We start from the raw sequence: 16161 nt of genomic DNA, 5'->3' as shown, positions 1-16161 counted from the left end.
TCATAAAATTTATCATTATTAGTAAAAAAATGTACTCAGAATACATGCCAGTGGTATTATCTCTGTGAATTGAAAAGCACATTTTTTTTTGCTTTATGTCCTGTGAGGGTGTTCTTCTGGAAGCCTCTGTGTACAGCACTTGGAGTTTCCAGTCCTCCGGATCTCTTCCCTCAAGTCCACCATCTACCATCTGCCTCATGCTTCTGGGCAGCCAGATTGCCTCGGAAATCTGATCCTCCTTACTCCCCTTCAGAAGCCACACTTCTTTTTCTAATAAAAGGGCTGCTCCATCAAACTGTGAGCCCTCTGTCCTTTTAATAACTCCCCAGTTCTTGTGGGGCAAGGTGGAAGTACCCCATGGTGACAAAGAGGCAGGAGAGCTCTCTTTTCCTTCTGATTCATCACAGTGCAGATTTATCCCATGTTCAATTAAAGTTATTTAATATGGCCCTATGATCCAACGTTACCCCAAGACACTTAATTTAAAAAGTTATTTAAGGGCAGAAATTATATATTACACTTTGTATTTAACCAACTAGTGTCTTACATCCTGTAGATACTCAGTAGATACGTATTTGCTGAACTGATGTGCTAAGAAATGTGTTAGGTAATTTGCTTTATCAGGATTTTTCAGCCTAGATTATTAGGTTATTTGTTTAATTACGTAATAAATATTCTATATTTAAATCTGGGGTTGCTATGAAGTAAAGTCCTGCTCCAACTGACAACTTCCTTGCTTTTCTCTTTACATTACTTATTTATTCTTATGCTGTGCTTGTGACTGGGTGAGAATGTTGGAATATATACCAGACAAGGAAAGGAATTGGATTGGATGGAGAAAAAAAATCTAGTCCTTGCCTTGGAGTTTAAATGAATGAAAATAAGCCCAGTGATGGAATCATAATTAAAACGTTAAACTTCTGTTATTATCAAAGGTACTCTACTATTATATTATTCTTTTTCTTGCCGTTAGAGATCTGGTAAGGGATTCTAGCAAATTGGAAGTAGAGAGCAAAGTTGAGGCATCTCTGATTCATAATAAAACTATACTTTTCAAGGTATTCTTGTTAAAGGTGACGGGCATTTCTGAATGTTTTCCTTTTTTAAGTTGAAATTACAACAGCACTGTTATTTTCATTTCTACATATGTTTCTTAATCTCTGTTCAAATGTATAGATGTTTTACATATTTACCTTTTTTCTGTGCCTACTATGTTCATTCTTGAGTTGCCCCAGGAGGCTCAGAATTTCTGAATGGCCTGGAGAATCCTAATCTGTGCCATTGCAGAAATTGACCAGAATGGTCTGATATTCCCTGGGCAGGTACCTCCTCAAATTTAGAAGACTAGGGTTAAGGGCTGAAGCAGAAAATGACTGGGGGCTGTAAGATACCAACCAGTGATATCAATGGAAAAGGAATGAAGATTAGGTTTTATAAGGGAAGATAATAGGTAGATGTGTAGGTAACAATTTCAGGGGCCAGCAAGGTCTCTCTTCCCACCCAACTAAAACCAAATGAGAAACAAAAATGAAAACCTAACCAAAGTAACAACCACACCAATAAAATCACCTCTTTACTAGTTAACAAATACTTGAAATTAGTGTAAGAAAGCTGTAACATTTAAACAGGAAAATTTTAAATATATAAGTTGACAAATTTTACAAGAGGTCAAGAGAAGATGGTAGTCTCTGATAGAATGGGGGGTGCGGATGGTCATGTACAGCCCCTACACACTTGTCGAGAAAGAAACGGTAGTTGGGCAAAAAAGAAAAGAAAAAAAAAGCAAAAAAAAAAAAAAAGCTATAGGACAGACTTTATCGATTCTTAATTTTGCCAGGGTCAGGTTGTTTCAGATTATTTAGGTTAGAGAATAGAGGATTGAGAGAAAGTGAAATGTCCAATTGGAAATCATCCTAGAACTGCAACAGAAAAGAATTTCGCTGGTTCGCATGAAGGAGGTGGAAAAGTCCCTCCAGAGCTCTAGGGATCAGGACTCAACACCCGCTGTCCCGAGAGCAGTTCAGGTCAGGCGAGGAAGACAAGGGCCTTTGGGTCCACGGTGTGCTCGCGGAGCAGTGCGGCAGTGGTCCGCACTGCAAACAGGTGGCCGGAGCCGTGCACCGCATACAGGTGGCAGGAGCCGCGGGTGGGCCGCCAGGCGTCGCGCGGGAGCTGCGGTTGCCTGGGAGACCGAGCAGGGCTAGTGGGCGGCGCGGAGCCGAGGGGAGCCGGGCAGTTGCGGGAGTAGCAGGGCGAGAGTTGGGAGGGGGTGTGGCTCCCAGGGCAGCGCGCGGGAGACAGGGGGGTCCTGGGGCAGCGAAAGGTGGCCGCACCACTGGGGAGTGAGGGCAGCGAGCAAAGTGAGTACGCCGCGAGCCTGGTCGTAACTCAACCTCCTCCACCGATCGAGGCGGCGCGGGAGCTGCACTTGCCTCGTCTGCGCGTCCGACGGTCTCTGCCCCGCGGGGGGTGACTGCGGCCGGGCGGCCAGTCAGGGAAAACCAGGCTTCCGCGTGAGCCCGGCCCGCGCCTCCGCTATCGCGAAGAGGAGCCGGGTGGGCGGCGGGCGTGCTTCCCTGCGGCACCGGCATGACTTCTCTGGGCTCTCCTCTGGCGCCCTTGCTGCTCCTCTCTCTGCACGGTGAGTAGCCCAAGTCCTCCGCTCCTGGTGGGGCCAGGCTGGGCCGGCGGGCCTGGCAGAAGCTGTTTGGGGATCGCCTGTGCCAGGTCTTGGAAACCCAACTTTCTAAGGGCCATCCCTAGTCGTGGTTGTTGGCCTAGACTCATGCGCTCACCTGCCCCGGCTGTCCTAGCGCCCGCGCCCCGCTTCCACGCCTCCGGCACAGCCCAGGTGTTCCCTGATCAGAGAGGTAACCACACCTGCTTCTCGTTTACCGCGATCCTGGACCTGACTCTGACCCCGCTCTACTCTTTTTTAGATAATGAACTCCCGTATTTACAGAGTCCAGTGAGAAACAGTATTTAGAATCAGTTTCTGTTACCAGGAGGCCCCAGGAAAACTAGAGATGCCTTTAAAATAATTTAGAAAACTTTAAGTCGTGCTTTTACATAACCTTAACAAACATATGCAGGTTTAATTGAAATTGTGATCTCTATTTTAAAAATAACTATACAGTATGCTACACTATATTTGAAACCAAGAATTTATTTTTTAAACTAGTTTCTTCCCCAAAGGATTTAAAGGATTTTAAGCCCAAAGGCTTGCAAAAATACTAGAATATAACAATATTAGAAGAAAAGGAATAAACGTCTTTACTTTTCTTGTTAACAGTTTCTAAAAATCTATTTAAATTTAATTTTATACTCTCCATTTAATCTTTCTTACATTTTATTTTCTACAAGTAGCCATCATATGAGAAACAAAACTGTTTTTCATCTTACATGGTGCCTTTTTCCTTTCTGAATGCACTGTCCTGTGGAATCAAGTCGTCTGTTCCATTTAATTGATTGTTGTGATTTACTGAGATTTATTTTGAAGGGTTTTATTTTTAAAAGCAGGTTCAATGATTGATGAAAGATTTTGGTTAACTGTTTATTATTATTTTTCCTAGAGATGTCAGTATGTTTCCCATAGTTTTATGGTCTTATCTGAGCTGATGATGTACCCATGGAGCTTGAAGTAACCTAATACTTGCTGGCAGATTTAAGTTGCACAAATTCATATAGTAGGAGAGAAATGAACACAAAACTTTGTATACCTTTCCATAGAAGCCAGTGAAGGGAATAATCAAAATTATAGGAAACTTTTGTGGAGTTCAATAGGTATATTTTTAGTAATGATGTGTAGATAATGATTGACATGAGTGAGTGCTTCCAAATTAATTTTGTCTGGTTACCAGTTTGAGAGACCTAATGTTTTTCTCTGTCCTACTTCTTTCAAGTGTGAAATAATATTGAATAAATGGTCTTCTTATACAATCCCTTGGACGTAACTGAAAATATTTTAAATGTTACTATATGAACAGCTGAAATTTTTGGCAAAAAAGATGTTAACCTTTGTATATTATAATCAATGCCATGGTTTTTTTTGTAAGCAGCATTTGTGTATAGTTTTTTTGAATTATTATTAGGCAGTACTTTAAAGAGTTGATGTAATTCGTAGAATCTGGCTTACAAGGTCATCTGCTTTGTTTCTTTTCCTAAAGTAGAACTATTCCTAAGTCATCCTAGAATGTTTTAAAGACTTCCAAGGACAGTTTAGCCTTCATGATAATCTATTCTGTAAAGGAACTTTTCACCCTCAGAAATGAAAAAAATATGTTCACATGTTCAGTGAATTTTTACTGAGCTACTCTGGTGGGGAGGGATGGTGATGAGAAATAAAGATGCATAAGAGTTTATCTATAACCTTTAAAGAGTTTGCAGTTTTGAAATAGGCTGCCAGCATGCACAGATGATTTATGATGCAAGGAATATGTAAGGAGTGCTGTTTATTGATGGTCATATCAAGGAAGACTTCATCAGAAAGTTTACTTTTGGTCTGGACTTTGAATGAGTGGGATTTGAATTTACTGAGTTGGCAGCTATTGGACTTTCCTAGCCAAAGGAACAGCGTGAATGAAGGATATGAAATGGCAAGTGCAGGGCCATATTCTGCTGGAAAGGCCAAGCCCTTCCAGCTGCTAGAACAGGAGATTATACAAAGGAGATGAGGCTAAAAAGGTAGTACAAGGAGTACAGGGCCTTGAATGCTCAGTTTGGGATCTATTCAGCAGGCCATTGAATGGCTACTGATACTCAGTTTCCTACACGTGGGGCAGGGGAAGAAGGTACACAGCTACTGAGTAGGTAGCTTAATAGTCTCCTGGAGAGTAGCATGCCTGGCTGGATTAAATTCTGAACCAGTCAATGGCAAAGTTGGTTTCAGTGAATTAGGGCCCATCCCTAGGATTTCCAGTGTGGAATGAGAGGGAGGAGTAGTAGAAATCTGAAAAGTTATTTCCATTGTAAAGAAACAAAAGGGAAATGGATGCTCCATAGATACCCATTTGTAGCAGTGACCACCACAGTGGCATATTGTACCAAAGGTAGAAATGGAGAGTGTCTTGAATTTTTGAAAGAAAATACATGTCAAAACATTTCTGTTTTTATTTTTGTTTACATGTCTGTGGCATAAACTTCAAAGGGAATTTGACTTGAAAAATTGATTACTACTATATAATTCTACCAATGGGTTAAGACATACAGTCAAACCTCAGTTCTCCACTGTGTTGGTTCTCAGACAATTCAATTCTTGACCAAGTTTTCACGGAAACAATGTCTTGGTTGTCTAACAAAACTTTGAGTCTCATTTTTTACCTGACACCCCTTTCATGTTGATAAAACCCTTTCATGTATGATCAGTCATACATCTCTGAGGCGGGAAAGGGCATTTGGCTTTCAAACAAATTGCTTCTTGAACAGTTTTCTGGAATAAATTAAGTTCGAGAACTGAGGTTCTCTAAATCAGTGGTCTCCAACCTTTTTGGCACCAGGGACTGGTTTTGTGGAAAATGGTTTTTCCATGAACCTGGGGGTGGGGGATAATTTCAGGATAATTCAAACTCATCTCCTGCTGGGTGGCCCTGGTCCCTAACAGGCCCGAACTGGTACCAGTCCATGACCTGGAGGTTGGGGACCTCTGCTGTAAACTGTTTCTTGTACTGCTTGTGATTTCTTGAAATAGTGAATAACTTCTCAGGATATGAGAAAAGTATAAAAGAAAGAAAAGACCATATAAAGTGAAATAAAAATAAATTATGAGCCTAAACATTAGCATTATGAAAAATTTATTGTAGCCCTGACTGGGTGGCTCAGTTACTTGGAGCATCATCCCATACACTGCATAGGTGGCAAACACAAGGCCCAGATCCAGCCCTCTCCCTTGCTTTATCCAGCCCAGCACCTTGTTTCTACCCAGCTGCAATGCCAAGCTCTTGGTTAACTGTTCAGGAGTAGTTACATTTGTACAGTCATAAATTACACTCAGCCCATTGAACGCAACCGTGAGGCTGATGTGGCCCCCGGTAAAAATGAGTTTGACACCCCTGCCTTACACCAAAATGTTGTGTATTCTGTCCCCAGTCAGAGCACATACCTAGGTTGTGGGTTGGATCCCCAGTTTGGGGATGTGTATGGAGGCAACCAATTAATATTTCTGTCTCTGTTTCTTCAGTTTCTTAGCTCTAATTTTAGTTATGTAACTGTTTTGGAAGAACTCACTTTTTAGTAAAATATCTGTAGTTTGACCTACATGAAAGGTGACAGCCACTGGGTGAAAATTTTAGATAAATTAAGCTTACACGATAGAGTCAACCCAAACTATTCAGGAAGCACTTGAAATATTAAAGCACCAAGTGCTTCTAAAATGTTATGCTTAGAACTGTTGTCAGACCCAAGGCAATGATGCAATGGGTAAGGATTTTTATCCCCCAGTAACAGTATGTGGCACATTTTCAAATGTGTTTTCACACTTTGATAGTGGAAGCATTTATAATGAAAAGTCTCATTTAAATCTTCATACTTAAGCCATGTGATTTAGTGTCAAACAGGGCGATGTGATGGCCCATAAGATTCTTTAATTGCAGTGAGTTATGCAGAACAAGGGACTGGAGAGCCTAGCTGAGTCTGGGAGAAAGTTGGGGACCACTGTGGTGTTCCCACTTAAATTCTGATCTATAGTTTATTTAGAATAGGGATTCTGAACCTATTTGTATATGTACTAATGATGCTGATTTCTGTATTTTTGGAGGTAGAAGTAAGATTGCTGGATTCCTGGTAGTCTGGTCACTTCAAGTCCCCACCTTTGTTTGTTGAGGGCCACTTGGCGTTCACACATCTCACCCTTGGCACTCACACATCACTCCCTTGCATTTTGAGGGCAGCTCAGACCATCTGGAGGCTCCGAAATCCTCCCTTGATTGTACTTTGGAAGTAATTGGTTTCAGAGGGGTTGTCAGTTCTTGGGTGGTATTCAAAACACCATCTGATTTGAGCTGGATTTGGTATTAAAAGTGGAAAGTTAATTAGTTTACTCGTCAGTTAAGCCGATCTTAACTAAACTGTGGAAGGGTTTTTTCCTTTCTATTAAAGTTTGATTCACTCTGTACCTGGTTTCCTACCATCTAAGAAAGAGACTATAGTTTGTATTTGTGATGGTTTTAAAATTATAGAAATGTTAAGTCAATCAAAGAGAAAACCTATTTCCTAGTTTTACAAATGATAGACTCAGCCATTGATCTGATACCAGCTTATCTCTACCATTATCAGATACTACACAATATGTGCAATATCACATGGCTCTGCCTCACTCATGTGTTATAAGAATATCACATTTTAATAAATGTCCTTAAAATTTCTGTTTATAGGATTAACAGTACAAATTTGCCAGTGTGAACAAGAAATCTATTGAATAAAAAATCCTTAGAGGAAATATACTTCCTGATTTCTCTTCATTTCGCATTTTGATCTTGAGAGAGGTAAAAAAATGACAGGGTTAGATGCACACTTTTATTTAGAAAAGCACATGGCTAAAGAAATTGAGGTGCTTGTACCACATGGATTCTTTGGATGATTCTTCAGAGAATTAGGTTAACATCAGTGACTGTGAATGAGAGTGGGTCAGGATTCAGGGCTGAGATAGATGGTTAAAGTATAATAGCTTTGGAAATTCAATGCTATTTTTTCCATCAAGGATCACAGCTATGTAATAACACAGTGCGGCATTGCGAATGTAACTCTAATGTAATGAGGCCACTTCTAGGCCAGCCTTAAAAGACTCATTAATCCAACATTTTTAAAAATTGGAAAGAAATTTAAATTTTATTGAAGCCTGTGGAAATGGTAAAATGCCATAATTTAGAGAGCCCCTTTACCCACCTTTGCCCAGAGTCTCCCTGTTCACAGTAGTCACTCCTGTAAAATCTCTTTGTTCTCACCCCTGTATTCTCAGTAATGTCAATTCTTCTCTGCCTGTCCTCTTTCCTTCTCATCCTCTCCTTCCATATTGGAGAATGTTGTATTCTTCTGCTAGTAGTATCAGGTTCTTTTAAGGTAAGTAAATCTAGCATTCCTAGTTCCTTCCAATGATTTAACTCTATTTTGGGACTTGATATAAAAAAATTAACCCAGAAATCACCTTAGAATGTGGGCATTGGTGGGGGTATGTGAGAATGTGCACATAGTTCTATTTTCTTTTTGTTCAATCAAGTTAACTTTATGATAGATACAATTCCGTGTGTGTGTGTGTGTATGTGTGTGTATCTGTATGCATGTATATTTTACTTAAAGTACAATGCCATTCTTGGCACATAGTAAGTACTTGGTAGATACTTGTGAATGAATAAGTGAGTGTTTGCTAATGTAACTGGTAATCCTGTGTGCTTGGAGTACCTAAAAAGAATTTCTTTTCTTTAAGAATTTTTGTTAAAATTTTCTTTAGGGATTTGGTGTTGACTGTGTTACTTCAACTTCTTTGAACTGGAGTATGTATTTTATAGAACAGAGATGATAGAGATATATTTTCATAGTCTTTTCAAATTCTATGGCTTTGGAAGTTATATGGTACTTACAGATCTTGCAAAATTGATTCTGATCTTATTTTTAGTTATAGAACTTTGAAGTTGTCCATTTTTAAATATATTTTTCTAAGAAGTTCCCAAAGTTTTGCTCCATTAAAAATTTTTTTAAATTGAATTGATTGGGGTGACATTGTTTAATAAAATTACATAGGTTTCAGGTGCCCAGTTCTGTAATACATCATCTGTGTATTATGAGTTCAGCCATCCCAGGTCAAGTCTCTTTCCATCAACCGTTTATGCCCCCTATAACATTTTGCTCCATTTAATAAAGAATTATCTTGGTAATTCACTGAGAACTTTCAATTTTCCCATTTCCATGTCTGGTATTTTTGGTCCCAAGGGCCTGTGCATTAGAATTAGTAGCTCAAGAACAGAGATAATTAAAGTAATGCCTTGTGTAGTTTCAGGTCAGCTTCCCCTTCCCCATATCATGTGTGTAAGATACTGAAGATGCTTTTATAGAAATAGGAGCATTAACTAAATCAGCCCATGTGGGGGGCATTTTGACCTACTCCTCTTAGAGGTTGCTAGTTGTCCTCTCTGCCCATTCCCTTTCCTTTTCCTGAACTTGGCATATTTCCAGCTATAGCTTCTTCCAGTTATGATTCATTTCCTTATTGACCATTCTGTCAGTCTTCAGTGATGTTTATATCTCTCAAAATGTCAAAGGTCTTCAGCCAATCATGGCCATATCATTGACCATTATGCTCGAGATGCCTTAAGTAACACCAAGCATTGATACTTAATCTTTGTTTCTTTGGACCAGGTCCATCACTACCAGTTTCACAACTTCTAGCAGCCCCCATGGGTTCAGATCACTTGGCAGAACACAGAATAAATGGCAAAAAGAGAGGCTGGAGTATAGTAAACATTACTTGTTGCAGAATGTATTCAAATCAAGCTAGCATTGTAGGCTTGCATTGGTTAAGAAAGCTTGTAGTACAGTTCACATATGCATATTGCCCATGTGTGAATACAAATTGCTGTACTAGCTCTTGTTGGCCAAGACTTAAGACAGTAGGCAGGACATGTGGAAAATGTGCTAACAATACTGCAGAGATTCTCCAGCTTTTGGCCTGACGGGTTATTGGGGCCTTAAAGATTATTGATGATGATAGAAAGCTTTTGTTTGTGTGGATTACGACTGTGGATATTTATTGTATTAGAAATTAAAAGTGAGAAAAATTTTAGTTATTTTGAAAGCAACACTAATAAATCCATTATATAGTGACATAAATAATGTGTTTTGTGACAAGTAAGATTTTTTCTCCCCCAAACCAAAAAATATTAGCAGGAAGAATGGCACTGTTTTACATTTTTGGGAATCTCTTTAACATCTGGCTCATTAGAAGAGAGCTGGTTTCCCCGATCTGGTTCTGTGTTCAAATTGTTATGATGTGTTTTCTTGGTTTAACTATATAAAGAATACATGGCCTCACACAGATATGTACTTGGAAGAGGAAGGAGTATTTTGATACCATTTTCAAATAATTTTCTGTGTAATTCTTTGATATTCTACCAGAACTCATTAGGCAGTAGTTTATTAAAGATTGGTTGCAATGTGGAATCAGAAACCATATCAATAAACATTTCTTACTTTGTCATGTTAAAATCCATTAGTTTATCTTGTACTTTGAATGGATATTTTATTCATGTGTGAGTTTTTGGTAACATTATACATTGATATTTTAGAAAATACTGGTTCATTGTTACAGATCTTACAAATGTGGACATATTATTAAGTATGTATTGGGAAGCTGTTAAGCTGAGCGTGGCAGATACAGGTTTTCTAAAATTTTAATCTTTCCTACAGTTGACAACAAACAGCTGCCAGTTATATCCCTTGAAGTAATAGTCTTATCTTGTTCAACTTTGAGAAAATCTCTGCCAAATACCTCAGTCTAAATAACCATAGTCTGTGAGTTGGTCTTTCCAGTAAAAATTCTGATACATGGAGAAAAGTGACTAACTCATTTAGCTCTGAGCTCCCACAGGCGCACCAGGGCGTTTCCTGGGGACGGCCACTGCGTTGGTGTGCAGCACCAGTGATTCATGTGCCGTTCTACCCGTTGTGCCACATGGAATATTGTAAAAGGTCAAGCTTTAATGAAGTTACTGTTACTGCTTCATCAAAGACATTCTTTCGTGAAACTGGATTTTCTTTTTTCACCGCGAGTGCATGACAGGGAGGACTGCTGAGATTTTGCATGCAGTTGTGCCGGCGCCTTGCCCTGTGTGAGGGGTGCCAGCATTTTCACCCACCGCCGCTTCTGCCCCATCAGTGTAAGTGGCAACACAAGCAAAAAGGCAAATAACATTTTACTATTATTAAGAAAATAGCTCATGGATTTTTCCCTCATGGATTTTTGATAGGGTCTTAGAGACCATCCATGGACTATAGCACTTGAACTCTGGTATGCCGTTACAGAATGTTAGGTTCTTTTCTAAAAAAATTGAATTAGAGATAAATAGCCAACAATCATTCCATGCTATGTGGGATGGCATTTCGTGGAGTATGCATGTATTATTTAAAAATAAATAATATGTGCATTTAAAATTCTTTATTTTTGTATTATGTTTAAATTACAGAAGTAATATATCCTAGGCCTAAAGATGAAAACAGTGCAAAAGTGTTTAAGAATTGAATTCATACCCCATCTCCATCCACCGAATTCTCTAGTTTTGCTGAGCATTGTGGCATACCTTTTTCTAATTACAAACCAAGCCTGTATGTACATGTATTTAAAAAAAATAATGCCAGAAATATTGTTTTACAGGTTATTTTTAAAACATAGTGTAAGATGGGTATTTTGCCATATCTGTTATGTGGCTCTACCTTATTCTCTTTAATGACCTAAGTTTAGTATTTCACAGCAAGTCTATACCATCATTTTTTCAGCTGTCTCCCCATTGTTGGACATTTAAGTTGTTTCTGATTTTTTTGACATTAATGATGTTATAGTGGACTTCTTTGCATATATGCGTATAACGTATGCATCTGTGTAGGTATTTTTGCAGTCTAGCTTGGCTAAAGTGGAATTGTTGGATATACACATTTTGGAGGAGACAGTAGCATTGTGTGAAAGCTTTGTATCATTAGACATATTGACTTTGAATTCCTGAATTATCTTTTTCTTTTTTGCTTTCTGACTTTGGGAATGCGTTAATGTCCTGAAAATGAGTATCTTGTAGAGTCGAGATGGATTGCCTTCTCAGTGCATTAAGAAGTACTAAGTTAAAGGAAATGAGATGTCTTTCAAGAGTCTAGCACATAGGCATATAGAAAATGCTTGGTTAGTGGCAGTTATTAGTTCAAGAATTGATCAGCCCCAACCTGAGTCAGGAGGTAAGAGTTCTATCCAGGGAGCACCAATGGAGATGCGATGTGGAGACATCATACAATTCTCCAGGTCTGCCTTCGTTTGCAGAATGAGGGAGTTGTATTTGGCAGTCTGTTTTTTTTTTTTTCCAGCTCTGTAATATTGTGATTCTTTGAGTTGGCTCCCAAGTATTGAGAATATTTGTCAGTAAAATAGATAAGATAATACACGGTTAATTTTAACATATTCATAAAACTTTTCCTAAAGTAGTTACTTGACTTTCCCTCTGCCTCTCCCTCCATCAACATAATAGGACTTTATGGTGATATCTATTCTATGAATTAAAACCATCTTCATCTGTTTTGGAAATATTATAAAAAGTGGCTTCAAATATGAAGAACGTTATTTTTAAATTTTATTTAAAATGATTTCTCCTCATGTTAGCTTAGGCTATCCATGTACATACCTCATTATTTTCTTAAATCTTTTATGTAAAAGAAAGATCTTGTATGTGTCTAGAAAGGGTCAGTTGTAAGCAGGCTATAAATATCACAAAAATCTTTTTACCACAATCACTGTATTCTGGTCTTTTGATTTCTGTAACCTTTCTCTACTTTTCTATCATAATGACTTTTCTTTGTATAAGCCGGGCATAGGTGTCTAAATTTTATCTATACTGGGTTACACGCTGAATATAGATGTGTTAGTATTGCCATTATTGACTAAAAGTGAAAAACCTGTGAGCTTTTGAGAAACTGATTTTTTTTTTCCTCAGGGCGATAGTGATACTTAAACTGAAAGCTTTAGAGAGGTGTGGTCAGAGTTCATCTTAATTCTGACTATAGGTTGAATATCATCGATAGTGTTCCCAGTTGTTCATTTTTGTGTTTTCACTGAAGAGAATGTTTTTATAGAAAGCCTGGTGGTCTCCAAAGTGGACAGAGTTGGTCACCTTAGCAGCACTTTCAAAATAGTTCTGAGATTCATAAATTCACTGCCCAATGTGTTACCATGATAAGTACAGTTTGTTTTCAGACCATTAATTTTTTCTAGAAACTAAACCACTTCTAGAGAAAGTACTTGAGTTTTGTACTCCAAAGTAGTTATAAGTTTCTATAACTTATAACTTAAACATGACTTGTTTTTATGAAAATGTTTTCTGAATTTTTGACTTTTATTCTTCCTAATTCATAGTTTCATTGTGCTTAGAGTAAGACATGTTTTAGTTGCTCTTTAATCAATATATTTGCAGTTCCTGTCTTAAGATCTGCACTTTGGACAAATTAATAGTGTTCTTCCCTCCTCCCTCCCAGGTTACTTTGAATTTAGGGGTTTGGGTTGTCTTTCTCATTAATAAGAAAGTGCAATGTTGTGAGCCACAGGGAGCTGGACCAGTGAGGTCTCTTAGAGCCTTTTAATTCCATAATGTCCTTGATCTGATGAAGCTGTTCAGTAAATCTCTTCACAATTTCCATGACCAAGCCATCTGCCTGCATTAAAATAAATCTGCTTACTCCTTCAGTGTCTAACAAAAATTCTGTAAACTGAAGACGATGGAGACCATGACACGAAAATAATTTGCAGTCTTTAGCACTTCCTCTTGCATTTTCGGCTCAGATTCTCTCAGTGGAAGCTGGCATTCCAGCTTTCTTTTGGACTTGAATGAAAGGGTAGTTGGGACCATTTCCCTTCTTTTACTGCAGTTATCCTGTGTGTGGCCAGTGGACTAATTCAGCTTGTCCACATTTAGATTTAACTTCACAAAACCTTTACTTGATGTTCTACTTTATATATGGTAGCTGATTAGGGAAATACACACATATTTATCTAATTTTAAATATGACCCAAGCTTCTGGTACTGTCACAGTTGATAGACTCTGTGAAGAGTGTGGCAACAGCACACTGTACAAGTGTGTGACCCCATGGCCCGTCCTAGGCAAAAATAGTTTATTTTTTTACATCTGAAAATTATGGAATCCTTAAAATATTTCTTCTTAGTGTTCTTAATGTCTTACTGTTCTTTTTTCCATTACCACTTATTAAGTTATATTCTTATCATTTTAAGTTTGTATTCAGTAGTTTTCTAGCTACTCTTTACCCTTCTCCTCGTTGATCTGTTACTCTCTGCCAGGTTCCTTTTCTGTCAGATACTTCTTTCATTCTATTATTCTCTTCCTTTATCAACAATAACCACAACAAACTCCAGAAATCTTAAAGAATAAATTCTGGTGTCCTCTGTGGCTTTCTACTCTTCCCCACCCCACCCATCATGTTTCTACCACCCTCTGCTCACACTCGGGGGCTGTCGTCCTCTTGAGGGTGTTGCTCACATTCTTATCCTCTTCTGGTTGGTCTGAAATTACTCACCTCCTTCTCTTGATATGCATACTGCTTACCATCTAGCCCAGCTCAAGCCTGTTTCCTTTGAGACACATTGCCTTACTTTCCGGCCTGACTTCTCTGTAGATCTTTTTCTTTTAGAATTTCCTAAGCGAAGATTTTGTGTGCTCCTGTGGTGGCACCTCCACTGTGCTGTGTCTTATTCTCTTACACTTTCTTGCAAGCTGGACAGGGTGAGTACTCTGCAGTTGCACAGGGCTATGCTTACTTTATTGAGTGAATGGATGAATTTTAGAGCTTTGCTTTTCAGCAGGCTTTTATCTTATGTTAGGTAATAGAGGATTCAGTTCTTTTATTTTACAGGCAAATTGTTGAAATTCTAAACATGCATTTGAAATATGAACTTTAAAGTTTTTACTAAAGCATAGACATTTTTCATTCACTAAAAAATGATAAAACATATTCTTTTATGCTGTGTATTTAATTTGTACTTCATTTGTGCCCCAGTTTTGAACAGGTTAGTACAGTTTCTCAGCCTTTTCCTTTATGTGAATGAAATTTACAGTAGCTTCCCACTATCTTCTAAGATGTTCCTGTTGCCTTTCTCTATACTTTGTTCATTCCACTGAAGAGTGTTCGAGGCTGGCAAATAGAATAGAAGGTAGGGATGTGGAAGGGAAGGGTAGGTCTCCAACCAATCAGCGAGAACTTTGATTTGCGGTCTGTGCCTCTGGCTCTGAAGAGAAGGGGAAGTCCCGTGCCTGCCCCTGCGTACTGAAGAAGGAGCTTGTGACTTCAGATAACCTATCCCTTATAACAAATTACCATTGTGGTTTTACAATCCCCACCCTACCCCAGTGGGGAATCGAGGAGAATTTTGGGTAGAACAGGCACAGAAAGAGACAAAGGAAGGGGAGGGAAATTGGAAGCCACAGCCACAAATCCTCAATAAAAGGAAGAACCCAGGCCCACAGGAAGTGGCTCTGCCTTTTATGTCAATGGCCTGCTTTGCCTCTGGAAATGCACCTCCAATAAACTTTACTTTGGCTTTTCTCTATATTGGGACTCTACTTTCAGTTCTTTGACTGGGAGAGACTGAGAGGATTGCCGGTTTCTCTGGCAATCTTCAGTCACTGACTTTATTTGGTCCTGTGACTCCGCTCACATTTGGTGAAGTCCATCCTCGCCTGTCCTCAGACTTGAGGACTCTGCATCTCACATATGTTTCATTTTCTTCCTACAATTGCCCCCAGCGAGGTAGGCCATTCACCAGCAAGCATGGGTGGGCCAGTTAAAAGCCATTAGGGTGGCCGCTGTTTGAACACTCCCGTGGCAGGATAAGCCATGGGCCACAACTGCTCTAGGCAGCCCGCTGGGGGCAAGAAATTGTCTGTGCAACTTGGTTCCTAAGCAAATGCGTGCTCCCTCCTCAGCCAAGCCCCTGTTAGGTTTTAAATCACTTTGCCTGGTATCTACTGTGCTGCAAACCTTTTCAATGGTTTTTCCCTTCTTACTAGTATCTCTTAAAACCGCCCTTAGCCCTCAAGAATACCAGTCTCTCCTTGGCCTTACTAGGAATCAAAGACTCTGCTCCTCATGCCTTGAATTTAAGGCCAGATGTGTGTTCGTGCCATCCTGTGGGGTGAGATTATGGCTCCTGCAGCCTGGCATGACATGGATGTATTCATTCCCCATGGGATGGGGGATTCCCCCCAGTGGGATCAGGCCCCAAGGCTCCCTTGGTCCCAAGCCCAGCAGGAATAATATGAAATGGAACCTTATACCACCCAAGTGTGGCCAGATCTTACCCCTTTGGAAGGTAGCCAACTGGGACACTGAGACTATAAGGGTACAAGTGCTCTTCTCAGTAAGTTACCTATCTCAATGTGAGGAAAGTCTAGGGAGGTTCTCCCAAGACCTGG

The 16161-nt window shown here is 39.4% G+C and overlaps 1 protein-coding gene across 3 annotated transcripts in view; it reads left to right on the top strand.

Annotated features, from left to right (window-relative positions):
* The first annotated feature begins 2060 nt into the window (after nucleotides 1-2060).
* IGSF11 (immunoglobulin superfamily member 11) overlaps nucleotides 2061-16161 on the top strand; it is a 149011-nt gene continuing 134910 nt past the window's right edge. The window contains exon 1 of one of the 3 annotated variants that reach the window (XM_028504655.2): nucleotides 2061-2641. In XM_028504655.2, coding sequence (XP_028360456.1) covers nucleotides 2590-2641 — 52 coding nt within the window. In that variant the 5' untranslated portion in view covers nucleotides 2061-2589. The remainder of the gene's footprint in view (nucleotides 2642-16161) is intronic. The other 2 variants (XM_028504654.2, XM_028504657.2) reach the window with 2 other exon arrangements.

The sequence above is a fragment of the Phyllostomus discolor genome, chromosome 2, assembly GCF_004126475.2.
Source record: "Phyllostomus discolor isolate MPI-MPIP mPhyDis1 chromosome 2, mPhyDis1.pri.v3, whole genome shotgun sequence".
Lineage (NCBI taxonomy): Eukaryota > Metazoa > Chordata > Mammalia > Chiroptera > Phyllostomidae > Phyllostomus > Phyllostomus discolor.
This window is presented reverse-complemented; position numbering and strand designations above follow the sequence as displayed.